Source organism: Chiloscyllium plagiosum, unplaced genomic scaffold, assembly GCF_037043375.1.
Source record: "Chiloscyllium plagiosum isolate Xiang-an unplaced genomic scaffold, Cpla_swu_hap1 HiC_scaffold_17, whole genome shotgun sequence".
Lineage (NCBI taxonomy): Eukaryota > Metazoa > Chordata > Chondrichthyes > Orectolobiformes > Hemiscylliidae > Chiloscyllium > Chiloscyllium plagiosum.
In genome coordinates, this window is record NW_028270155.1 from 75,649,874 (window position 1) to 75,663,454 (window position 13,581).

Consider the following 13,581-nt stretch of genomic DNA (forward strand, 5'->3'; position numbering starts at 1 on the left):
AAATAAAATTATGCTTTCAATCAAATTCATCATTTACTAAATTCTTTTCCATTATGATCCATTGTAGGTGAGGATATCTTTATCCATTTGTATGGAGCTGCAACAGACATAAATGTAAGACTGGACAAAAACTCAGTAATGATTGAGAAAACCTACATATCATTGGCTAACCAGAGAGTGGTTTCCATTTGCAATAGGAGTGATGTAATTGTGCATTTTGAGTGGAAGGCCTTTGCAACTCCAGAAGAAGAGGAGCAGCAAAAAATCAGGTCAGTCAATTAGTACCTAAGACTCTTTAATTTATGTAATATTTATTATCTAAGTGTCATAAGGACATTTCTGTAATATGTATTAGATCCACCTTCAGGATTTGAAACCTCATTTGCAACCAGCCTCCCAAATAGTCATTATATCTGCCATTATTGGTTGCAGACTGGTTCTCATTTTGATCCCAACTGATGGATGAACATTCCTGATGAATGAACATTCCTGATGAAGGCTTTTGCCTAAAAAGTTGATTTTCTTGCTCCTCAGATGCTGCCTGATCTGCTGTGCTTTTTCAGCACCACTCTAATCTTGACTCTGATCTCCAGCATCTGCAGTCCTCACTTTCGCCCTGATGGATGAGACAAGGCAACTTATCTTTTGGTGACCTCATAGTGTTGGGTAGAGATCATGCTTTTGCAAGGTCCTCTGATAATTGTTACCCAATGGCTAGATCTTTTGATATATTTTTAAAAACAAAGTTTGATGCTATGCTGGTGTTGTAGAAAAATTCAATAAATGTTCCCATACTGACTCCAATTTTTATCCTGGAAGCTCTATGGAAGCCCTCCCTATATCTATCACATACAGTACAGTTCATCGGCTCTCACATATCTGTAACCTCATCGTGGATGAGTAGGCCTACATTCTGTCTTGGCTAAAACCTGGCTCTGAAATGATGACGTTTTCTTTTTCACTGAGACTTATTTATCAGGTTACGTATTCTATTATGTTCTATCCGTAAACTGCTATGAAAAGTAACTGGAACTCAACTCATGGCTTCAACTTGACATCCTTCCCAATAAAGGGTCACCTACCTGAAACATTAAACCTGAGATCACTTTTTGCAGGGATGTTAAGAATGTCTGAACTTGCTAAAATATTACTGGAATCCCAATTCCAGAAGTACTGGCTCCAAATGCGTACAAATATATGTCAGGGATTAAGTGCATGAATGGAATGTTTGTTTTTATAAAGAATTATGTTCTTGAAGGAATGTATCACTAAGGTTTTTTTTAATTGATGACTTATTTTTAGACTTAGAACTTCATTTTATTTCACCTCAATTTTGCATCTGAGATCTATAGATGATAGATTCTCAGTGAGTTGACATAAAGTAGTGGTCGATGTGGGAGAACATGTCGATAAGAGTTGACAGTAATTTGGTACGGGCGCTATAACAAACCCTGGTAAAGGGGGATAGATTGACATGGAGGGTATGAGGGGCTGTGGAGGAGAGTGGCAGTATGAATTGGGATGAGTGATGTAGATGAGTCATAGGTAATGGATGGACATAAGGGCTCGAGGTCTGTTTTTTTAATTCTTGTCTATTTTTATGGGATGGCAGTCATGGATCACCAAAGCAGGCCTTTAAGCCAGCCACCACCTTGGCCCCTAACAGTGTGTGTAGTACCTCTGAATTCTTTCCAGGGCAACAGCCTGATTTCCGTTAACCCCCACCACACCCCATATTTCTTGGTGTTCTGAAGAAGAGCCATCTTGGTCTCACAATGTTAACTCTGTGTCACTTTTCACAAATGCTGCCAGACCTGTTGGATTTCTCCAGCACTTATTTCAGATTTCCAGCATCCACTTTCTTTTGCTTTTAAAAAAGCCAGTTTGACTTAAGTCCCAACAATTACAATTTAAACAGGCTTTTCATTAATGCTGGTGTGTATTTCTCTAAAAATGCAACTTGGGATCTGATGATGTGTGCAATTTTAACTCTGACATTCCTGCAGCTTTCAGTCTATGAGTTGGGCCTATTTCTGAACTCTACTGTTATCTAATAATGCTATATACCCATAGAGAAGACATGCAGCAATACCACTTAAACATCCAAATACTTTGTGCCAGCTGTCCTAATGCCAGTTATCCCGCTAACAGGAATATTGGCTCACACTATGGTTGCCAGCGCATATGCAGTTTCTCCCACTACTGACACCATTGGTGTGTGTTCATTGCCAGTACTGGCAACTTTCCTTGCTCAGTTGTTGTCTTCAGTGCATCCTGTTGTCTGCTGGTCTGGTCCCATTATCTCTCCAAACAAAAACCCTCTCACTATAAATCTTCTAAGCCCTTACCTGTTAGCTTCAGTTTCCTTTACTCCTCCCAATTCCCCACCTGCCTTTTCCTGTTCCCTACACCTCTCCCAAGCCCCTGTCTGCTGCCACCTATTCCTTTCACTTCTACCCAGTTCCCTTCAGCCTTCTCCTGTCGCCTTCATCTCTGCCAAGCCACTACCTGCGTTCTGCTGTTCCCTTTGCTTCTCCTGAGCTTCATCTGCCCTCTCCTGTTCCTTTCACCTTTCCCGTGCCTACCTTCTCTCAAACCTTTACAAGGAGTCTGATTAAAACTGTGTATATTGATGGTGATTATTAATGGTGAACTTATAGGTTGGAACTGGTTTTGTTTCGAGTTTTTCAGAATTCTAAACTATTTGCTTCGTACTTCATTATTCTGTTAATGATCATGAAAGGGACATCAGTGGTACTGTTGTAACACTTATAATGGCACAGAAATGTGAGTTGGCATTATTAAGAAAACTGAGATAAGTGCTGAGTACTAAGATAAGATTAGAAACTGATTGAGGTAGGATAAGCGGAAATAGCAGATGTTCTTTAGTGCAGCAAAGTAAAATATTGTGAACATTGAAGTGGATAACTTCAGGATTTCTCTCCTATTTAGGTATGCAGCAGAGAACTGACACATATACCAAACTGACAGTACCCTAAAGACATAGGTCATGCCTGGGTGATCTCCAAATATAAAAACTGTAAAGAGACTTGGAGGTATTCACTGACTCGTCTTTAAAGGCTAACTGATAACTTGAAGTATCTTCAGGGAACCAAATTGGATTTGAGAATATGTTATCAGGTGAATGTTGTATAAATAAATTAAAACTATGAACAGGATTTTCTTCACATGTTTCAGCATCTGGGACAAATGTGGGTCAGAAACCTGCGCTGAGTTACCCAATTGTAATTTATGAAGTGCAAACTTTGCAGAACACCTACATTCTTTCTGCAAAAATAATCCTGAGCTTTCAGTTACTTGCCATTTCATTACAAGAGCTATGTTCCCAAGCTAACATCTTTGACTAGGCTTGCTGTAGTGCTCCAGTGAAGCTCAGCGCAAGCCGGATGAATACCATCTCATTTTCCGCTTGGAAACCCTGCAGTCTTCTGGACTCAGTATTGAGTTCAATAATTTTAGGTCTGAGCACCTTCCCTGTGTCCTTCCCCCAACCTCCATACATCAGCTCCTGTCATCACAAGGGTTCTGACCTACTGTCAGCTAGTAATGGTCCCTGTTACCAGCTATTCATTCTCCCAGGCTGACTTCTTTCTTTTCCTTTGTCTCCCCAAGTGTTTTTCTCCCTCTCTGGGCTCCAGCTGTTGTTTATTCCTCCCTTCTTCCCCCACCCCTTCTTTAGCATTTATACTAACCTTTTCCCAGCTACAATCAGTTGAAAGGTCAGTGGACCTGAAATGTTAACTCTGTTTTCCCTCCACAGCTGCTGCTAGACCTGCTGAGATTTTCCTGAAAATTCTATTTTTGTTTCAGATTTCCAGCATCCTCAACTCTTTGGCTTTTTGCTTCACATTCGAATTATTGTGTGTTTAGTTCTCTGGATTTAGTTACAGAAAGACTTTAAAGCCATGGACAGATTTCAAAGGAGATTTACTAGAATTATACTGGGAATGAGGGATTTTAGATACAAGAAAAGACTAGGGAAATTGGGCTTATTCTCCTTGAAACAGAGAAGATTAAGAGGTAACCTTACTGAGGTATTCAAAATTACGAACAATTCTGTTTATTTAAGAAAGACTTCAATGAGATGCCTGGGAACAATAGAGTCTAACGTCACTGGTGAGTATGTTGCTTGAGGACATGATTTACATGCATTTGGAGAGGCAAGCACAGTTTAGGGATCATCAACACAGCTTTGTATATGGGAAATCATGACTCTGACACTTATTTGAGGATGTGACCATAAAGAAAGGTGAGGACAAGGTGTTGCTATAGTTTCTCTGGACATTAGTATGGCATTTGACAAAGTTCTGCATGTTAACCTGGTTTGCAAAATTAGATTCTATGAGAATCAGGGAGAGCTTGCCAATTGCTTACTAAATTGGTTTGATGATAAGAGACAGGTGGTGGTGGAGGGTTGTTTCTCGGACTGGAGGCCTGTGACCAGTGGTGTTCCACAGAGGTGGATGCTGTGACCACTGTGTTTGTCATTTGTGCAAATGATTTGGATGGGAATATAGGAAGTATGGTTAGTAAGTTTGCAGATGACATCAAAATTGGTGGTATAATAGGCTGTGAGGAAGGTTATCTCAGATTACAAAGGAATCTTGATCACTTGGGCCAATGGGCTGAGGAGTGGCAGATGGAGTTTAATTGAAATAAATGCGTGGTGTTGCATTTTGGTCAAATGAACAAAGGCAGGATTTACACAGTTAGTGGTAAGGCCCTGGGTAGTGTTATAGAACAGAGAAACTTAAGCATTTAGACAAAGTTCATTGAAAGTTGCAACAGAGGTAGACAGATTGGTAAAGAAGACATTTGGTGCACTTGCCTTCATTGCTGAGACCATTGAGTATAGAAGGTGGGATGTCATGTTGTGATTTTACAGGATATTGGTGAGGCCATTTTTGTGTACAACTGTGGTTGTCCTACTATAGGAAGGATATTATTAAATTGGCAAAAGATTCATTGCAGAAAAGATTCATTGATGTCACAATAACTCGAGGGGTTGAGTTGTAAGGAGAGGCTGGATAAGCTTGGACTTTTTTCGTTGGAATGTAGGAGGTTGAGGTCACCTTATAAAATCAAGAGGGTCATAGATAAGGTGAATAGCAAAGATTTTTTCCTAGAGTGGGGGAGTTCAAAACTAAGGAGCATAATTTTAAGACGAGAAGGGAAAGGTTTAAAAGGGACCTGAGGGACAACTTTTTTACACAGAAGGTGGTTCGTATATGGAGTGAACTGCCAGGGGTGGAAGGGAATTACAAACAGTTTCCTTGAAACTGAATGAACGTTTTTAATGCCTTGGTATTTTGTTGCCTTCAGGTTGGAATATTATCAGATGCTAGGGCACTAATTCAAGAGATATAGTGAGCAATTTGTGCTGTTTCTTTATTGCTTTTATCCTCATATAATTCTACAGATGATTGGAGGTGCTGTAAAAATCAGTTTCATTTGATTTGTAGATATATTCTCAGAATCATTAACAAATGATATCTTTTTTAAGTTGAGAGAAAATTTCAAGTTGTTTTCTTCATCAAAACTAAAGGTTGGGAATTTCCCTGCCCATCTGATGCCAGCAGAGTGTGCATTGAGATCCACACACATTATTTAAAATAATCTCTACATTATGATATGAAGTTATGCGAATTGGCAAATAAATGAGCTGCGGATATGCTTGTTCTGAACTAGATTTGTAAAGGTGGGGTCATGTTCATTTGACCAAACAAACTGGCAACCCCAAATAAAAACAAAATATCGCAGATGCTGAAAATTTGAAACAAGTGCAGAGAATGACGGAGAAACTTAGCAGGCCTGCCAGCACCTGTGGACGGAGATGTGGAATGTTTCGCTTTTCATAGATGCTGCCAGTCCTGCTGAGTTTCCTCAGCATAGTTTGTTTGATAAGCCCAAAAGTATGATCTCCGATGCAAGAGCAGTCAAGAACATCACTGATTTGTAAAACAGACCATTCACTAGAATCACAAAAGAAGAGCAGAATTGATGGAATATTAGCCGTACTTTATTTGACTCTTGATCTTCTGTTTTCCCGAGTTACAGAGTCATAGAGTCATGCAGCATGGAAACAGACCCTCCGATCTAACCAGTCCATGTCGACCATAATCCCAAACTAAACTAGTCCCACCTGTCTGCACTTGGCCTATTATGCCTGCAAACATTTCTAATTTGTGTACTTATCTAAATGTCTTTTAAATGTTGTAACTGTACCCGCATCCACCACTTCTTCTGGAAGTTTATTCCACATACGAACCACTGTCTGTGTAAAAAAATTGCCGCTCATGTCTTTTTTAAGTCTATCTATAAAAACATGCCCCCTAGTCTTGAAATCCTCCACTTTAGGGAAAACATACCTACCATTCACCTTATCTATACCCCTCATGACTTTGTAAACCTTTATAAGATCACCTCTCAAACTTCTATACTTGAGTGAAAAAAGTTCCGCTTTATCCAGCCCCTCCTTATTACTCAAACCCCCCATTCCCGGCAACAGCCTGGTAAATCTCTCCTGAGACTTCTCCAGCTTAATAATGTCCTTCCTATATAGGACAATCAGAACTGGACACAGTATGACAGAAGAGGCCTCACCAATATCCTGTACAACCTGTACATGGCATCCCAACTCTGGTTTAATTACCGGTAGTTACTCTGATTTGCCCTTGGTACATGAGATCTGAAGCCAGCAGTCAATTGAAACCCCACACGTGCATCTTGCTCTGCTCTATTTAACTGAGCTTAGACTATCTTTCAAGGAATTTAAAGTAACTGAAGGGAAACAAAACCTGTTCAGCTTCATTTGACTGCTGGACGTAAATTATTATTTTCATATATTTGTTTTTGGAATGGGGGTATCATGGAAATACCGTCATTTATTGCTCATGCCTTCTCCTTGAGAAGGTGGTGACCTGTCTTCTTGAACTGCTGCAGTCCCTGTGGTGCAGGAACTCCCACATTGATGTTTGGAAGGCAAGTCCAGATTTTGACCCCACAACAGTTAAGGAATGGCTGATATAGTTTCAGGTCAGGTTGATTTATGGCTTATCCTGATGTAGCCATGATATTTATTTATTTTTATTCTCTTGTGGGACATGGCCAGCATTTATTGTCTATCCAAAGTTGCTATTGAAAAGGTGGTAGTGAGCAGTCTTCTTGAACCACTGCCATCCATGTGCTGTACGTGGACTCATAATGCTGTTCGGGAGGGAATGGCTGGACCAGTTAAGATAGTGGTCAGACCATAATGTTGATGGTGGGTTTTCAGTGATGGTAATGTTGTTAAATGCCAGGGGCTAGTTGTTGTGTTTTGTCTCATGGTTAGGATATCAATATGCCTTTATGAAATATTCTCATAATTCCATTACCACATTCTAGTAGGTGACCTGAGAGTATAAAGATTTCTTACTCAGTTGTATCTGGGATTACTTGAAGCAAGACACAACTGAAAGTACACTTTTTTGTTATATACTACTATCTTAATATTAACTGATGCATGTATATGCCTGAAGAGCATAATATTTGTCGATATTGAGGGGGCTTGACAGGCTTCATGTGGTAAAGATGTTTTCTTTTGTGGGAGAATTAGGTATTACAATTTAAATATAAGAGTTCAGCCTTTTTAAAACAGATGGAAATTGTTTTCTCTCAGAAGATCATTAGTTTTTAGAACTTCCTTCCTCAAAAGTCAGTGGCAGCAGAGTCTGTGAATTAGTTTTAAGGCAAACATGAATAGATCCTTGGTAAGCAAAAATTGAAAGTATATGGGAAATCCTAGCAGCACTGGGACAAGGCCCTTCGTCAATTTGTCCACAGGTAGGCAGACCTCCTGACAACCTCATGCAGGTAATTTGTGGCAGATTGGGTGGAAAGGTTGCAGACACCTACCTGGCTACCTGCCCATGAGTGGAAAATCAGCCCATAATCTGATGCTTTGTGATTGGAACCAAGCATTGCATTAGTATGTTTGAACACCTACATGAACACTGAACAAGAATAGTTGAACATCCGCGTTTTGTAGATGAGGTAATTGGCCTCCAATGAACACAACCATCTTACTTTATGTTTGGTATGACTGCAACCTGCGGAAAATGTTCCCACTGATTTTTATTGAGTTTAGTTTACTAAGGCTCCTTGTTATCACAGTTGGTCAAGTGCTTTCTTGATGTTAGAGTCAGGAACTCTCTGCTCTTCATCGGAATTCCGTTCCTTTTTTTCATTTATTCATGGGATGTAGGTGTTGCTGGCAAGGCCAACATTTATTGCCTACCCCTAATTTCACAGAGGGCATTAAAAGTTTTGTCCATGGTAAGACCAAAGCTCTAATGAGAGCAGGAGCTGAGCAGACTTGATGGAACCTATACAAAGCAACAGTGTGCAGGTTATTGTTGAGTAGGTTCTGCTTGGTAGCACTTCATTTATTTTTTTAAATCTATTTTCCGAATCAACCTGTTCAGAGGTATTATTAGACATTAAGGTGAAATCAGGAAGGCAAAGAGGGGTATAAGAGAGCATTGGCAAATAAGGTTAAGGATCATCTAAAGAGATTCCACAAGTACATTAAGAGCAAGAGTGTAACTAGAGAGAGGGAAGAGCCTCTTAAAGATCAAGGAGGTTATCTTTGTGTTGAACCACGGGAGATGGAAGAGATACTAAATGAACATTTCATGTCAGTTTTTACTGTGGAGAAAGAAATGAAGTGTAGAGAATACAGAGAAATAAACTTTGATGTTTTAAAATAAATCATGTTACAAGAAGAGGATGTTTGGGAAGTGGTAGAGAATATGAAGGTAGATAAACCTCCAGGACCTAATCTAATGTATCCCAGAATGTTATGGGAAGTAAGAAAGGAAACTACAAGATCCCTTGCAGAAATATTTACATCATCTATAACTACAGCTGAGATGCCTGATGACTGGAGGGTGGCTAATGTTGTACCTTTGCTTAAGAAATATTGTAAGGTGAAACTGAGAACTACAGACTTGTGAGTCTGACTTTAATTGTGGGTAAATTGTTGGAGGTGATTATAAAGGATAGGATTTATGGATATTCAGAGAGGCAGAAATTGATTAGGGATAGTCAGCATGGTTTTGAGTGAGGAAAATCATATCTCACAAACTTGAATGCATTTTTTGAGGAAGTTACCAAAAAGGTTGATGGCAGAGCAGTAGACATTGTTTATTTGGATTTTAGTAAAGTCTTTGACAAGGTTCCACATGATAGACTAATTAGTAAATTTAGGCCACATGGGATTCAGGATGAGTTTGCTATGTGGGTACATAATTGGCTTAATGGCTGGAGACAGACTAATGGTGGGGGGTTGCTTTACACACTGGAGGTCTGTGACCAGTGATGTTCCACAGAGATCCTGTTTTTTTTGATATTTATATAAATGATTTGAACAAGATATAGAAAGCATGGTTAGTAAGTTTGCGGTGGCATTGTAGACAGTGAAGAAGGTTTTCTAAGATTATAAGAGGATCTTGATCAAATGGGTCAATGGGCTGAAAAATGGCAGATGCAGTTCAATCTGAATACATGTCGAGGTATTGCATTTTGGTACAACAAACAAGGATTACCTTATGCAATTAACAGTAGGGCCTTGAGTAGTGTTGTAGAACAGGGGGAGCTAGGGGGTGCAGGTATATAATTCTTTGAAGTTTGTGTCACATAAGACAGGATGGTTAAAAAGGTGTTTGGCATGCTTGCCTTCATTGCTCGGTCCTTTGAGTTTGGGGGTTGGGAAGTCATGTTGAAGTTGTACAGAATATTGGTGAGGACTCTTCTGAAATATTATGTGTTCAGTTCTGGTCGTTCAGTTAAAGGAAGGATATTATCAAGCTGGAGAGCATTCAGAGGAAATTTACCAGAATGGTGCTAGGTATGGATGGTTAAATAGGAGGAGAAAGTGAAGACTGCAGATGCTGGAGATCAGAGCTGAAAATGTGTTGCTGGAAAAGCGCAGGAGGTCAGGCAGCATCTGAAGAGCAGGAGAATTGACGTTTCGGGCATGAGCCCTTCTTCAGGAATGAGGAAAGTGTGTCCAGCAGGCTAAGATAAAAGGTAGGGAGGAGAGACTTGGAGGAGGAGCGTTGGAAATGCGATAGGTAGAAGGAGGTCAAGGTGAGGGTGATAGGCCGGAGTGGACGTGGGGGGCTGAGAGGTCAGGAAGAAGATTGCAGGTTAGGAAGGTGGTGCCGAGTTTGAGGGTTGGGACTGAGACAAGGTGGGGGGAGGGGAAATGAGGAAACTGGAGAAATCTGAGTTCATCCCTTGTGGTTGGAGGGTTCCTAGGCGGAAGATGAGGTGCTCTTCCTCCAGCCGTCGTGTTGCTATGGTCTGGTGATGGAGGAGTCCAAGGACCTGCATGTCCTTGGTGGAGTGGGAGGGGCACCGACCTTTACACCACTGAGGCTGAACGCCAGCTCGCGACACCTCCTTCTACTGCCCCCTTCACCATGACCCCACCCCCGACCACCAAACCATCATCTTCCAGACCATCCATAACCTTATCACCTTGGGGGATCTCCCATCCACTGCCTCCAACCTCATAGTCCCACAACCCCGCACCGCCCGTTTCTACCTCCTGCCCAAAATCCACAAACCTGACTGCCCCGGCCGACCCATTGTCTCAGCCTGCTCCTGCCCCACCGAACCCACCTCTGCATACCTCGACACGGTCTTGTCCCCCTTAGTCCAAGAACTCCCCACCTACGTTCGGGACACCACCCACGCCCTCCACCTCCTCCATGATTTTCGCTTCCCCTCCGTGATTTTCGCTTCACCATGGACATCCAGTCCCTGTACACCTCCATCCCCCATCACAAAGGACTCAAAGCCATCCGCTTCTTCCTTTCCCGCCGTACCAACCAGTACCCTTCCACTGACACCCTCCTTCGACTGACTGAACTGGTCCTCACCCTGAACAACTTCTCTTTCCAATCCTCCCACTTCCTCCAAACCAAAGGAGTAGCCATGGGCACCCGCATGGGCCCCAGCTATGCCTGCCTCTTCGTAGGATATGTGGAACAGTCCATCTTCCGCAGCTACACTGGCACCACCCCCCACCTTTTCCTCCGCTACATCGATGACTGTATCGGCGCAACCTCATGCTCCCACGAGGAGGTTGAACAGTTCATCCACTTTACCAACACCTTCCACCCCGACTTCAAATTCACCTGGACTGTCTCAGAATCCTCCCTCCCCTTCCTAGACCTCTCCATTTCTATCTCGGGCGACCGACTCAACACGGACGTTTATTATAAACCGACCGACTCCCACAGCTACCTAGATTACAACTCCTCCCACCCTGCCCCCTGTAAAAATGCCATCCCATATTCCCAATTCCTTCGTCTCCGCCGCATCTGCTCCCAGGAGGACCAATTCCAATACCGAACAACCCAGATGGCCTCCTTCTTCAAAGACCGCAATTTCCCCCCCGACGTGATCGACGATGCTCTCCACCGCATCTCCTCCATTTCCCGCTCCTCCGCCCTTGAACCCTGCCCCTCCAACCGCCACCAGGACAGAACCCCACTGGTCCTCACCTACCACCCCACCAACCTCCATATACATTGTATCATCCGTCGTCATTTCCGCCACCTCCAAACGGACCGCACCACGAGGGATATATTTCCCTCCCCTCCCCTATCAGCGTTCCGAAAAGACCACTCCCTCCGTGACTCCCTCGTCAGGTCCACACCCCCCACCAACCCAACCTCCACTCCCGGCACCTTCCCCTGCAACCGCAAGAAATGCAAAACTTGCGCCCACACCTCCCCCATTACTTCCCTCCAAGGCCCCAAGGGATACTTCCATATCCACCACAAATTCACCTGCACCTCCACACACATCATTTACTGCATCCGCTGCACCCGCTGTGGCCTCCTCTATATTGGGGAGACAGGCTGCCTACTTGCAGAACGTTTCAGAGAACACCTCTGGGACACCCGGACCAACCAACCCAACCACCCCGTGGCTCAACACTTCAACTCCCCGTCCCACTCCGCCAAGGACATGCAGGTCCTTGGACTCCTCCATCGCCAGACCATAGCAACACGACGGCTGGAGGAAGAGCGCCTCATCTTCCGCCTAGGAACCCTCCAACCACAAGGGATGAACTCAGATTTCTTCAGTTTCCTAATTTCCCCACCCCCACCTTTTCTCAGTCCCAACCCTTGAACTCAGCACCACCTTCCTAACCTGCAATCTTCTTCCTGACCTCTCCGCGCCCACCCCCACTCCGGCCTATCACCCTCACCTTAACCTCCTTCCACCTATCGCATTTCCAACGCCCCTCCCTCAAGTCCCTCCTCCCTACCTTTTATCTTAGCCTGCTGGACACACTTTCCTCATTCCTGAAGAAGGGCTTATGCCCGAAACGTCGATTCTCCTGCTCCTTGGATGCTGCCTGACCTGCTGCGCTTTTCCAGCAACACATTTTCAGCATGGATGGTTAAATAGAGAGGCTGGAGTGTAGGAAATTGGTTGTTTATCTGATAGAAGTTTATAAAGTAAGGGGAAGTGTTAAGATAGAGTTAATGGTAGTTGTCTTTTCCCTAGGGTAGAGGATTTGAAGACTAGTGGGGCACACTTTAAGGTGAAAGGAGAGAGGCGTGAGGCAAATCTTTTACAGAGAGGATGGTTTGCATGCACAGTGAAATTCCTCAAAGTGGTGGATAGATACATGAATAAGATAGGTTTGGAGGGAGCAGGCAGGTGCGACTTGTTTAGTTTGAGATTATGTTCAGTATGGATTGCTTGGACTGAAGTGTCTGTTTCCATGCTGTATGACATTATGACTGTATGTATCTACATCTGGAGCAGGTGGGACTTGACCCTCTGTCACACATGCTTCACAAGACAGCCCTCTTGATAGCACTTCAAAGTCTTTCCCAACACTTCACTGATGGTTGGAAATTGGTTGAATAGTGTGGTGATTGGCTGGATTTGATTCATCCTGCTTTTTTCTGAATAGGACCTGGACAATTTTATATTTTATTGAGTAGATTAGATTAGATTTGATTTGATTAGATTCCCTACAGTGTGGAAACAGGCCCTTTGGCCCAACAAGTCCACACCGACCCTCTGAAGAGTAACCCACCCAGACCCATTCCCCATATTTCCCCCTGACTAATGCACCTAACTCTATAGGCAATTTAGCATGGCCAATTCACCTAATTTGCACACCTTTGGACTGTGGGTGGTATCCTACACAGACACAGGGAGAATGTGCAAACTCCACACAGACAGTCGTCTGCGGCTGGAATCGAACCCAGGTCCCTAGTGCTGTGAGGCAGCAGTGCTAGCCACTGTGCCACCCCGGGTAGATGCCGTTATTAAAGCTGTACTGGAAAAGATGGCAGAAGACGTCCGTTTGGCGCATTATCACTTGTTGGGCTCCATGCTGTATGACTCAATGACTCCTGTTATCTTCTGCTGTATCCACTGTGCTCAACTGTGCCATCAAGAACACTGAGCAAAACTGGAATCATGGAGAAAATTCTGCATTGATTGAGTTCATGCCTGGCACAATGGAAGATGGATGTGATT

General features: G+C 43.1%; 1 protein-coding gene across 1 annotated transcript in view; it reads left to right on the forward strand.

Annotated features, from left to right (window-relative positions):
• The window catches only part of hydin (HYDIN axonemal central pair apparatus protein), a 905,740-nt gene that overhangs the window by 259,822 nt on the left and 632,337 nt on the right, over window positions 1-13,581 (forward strand). Inside the window, exon 8 of the mRNA XM_043707374.2 lies at window positions 68-269. Within this exon, the coding sequence (XP_043563309.2) occupies window positions 68-269 (202 nt within the window). The remainder of the gene's footprint in view (window positions 1-67; window positions 270-13,581) is intronic.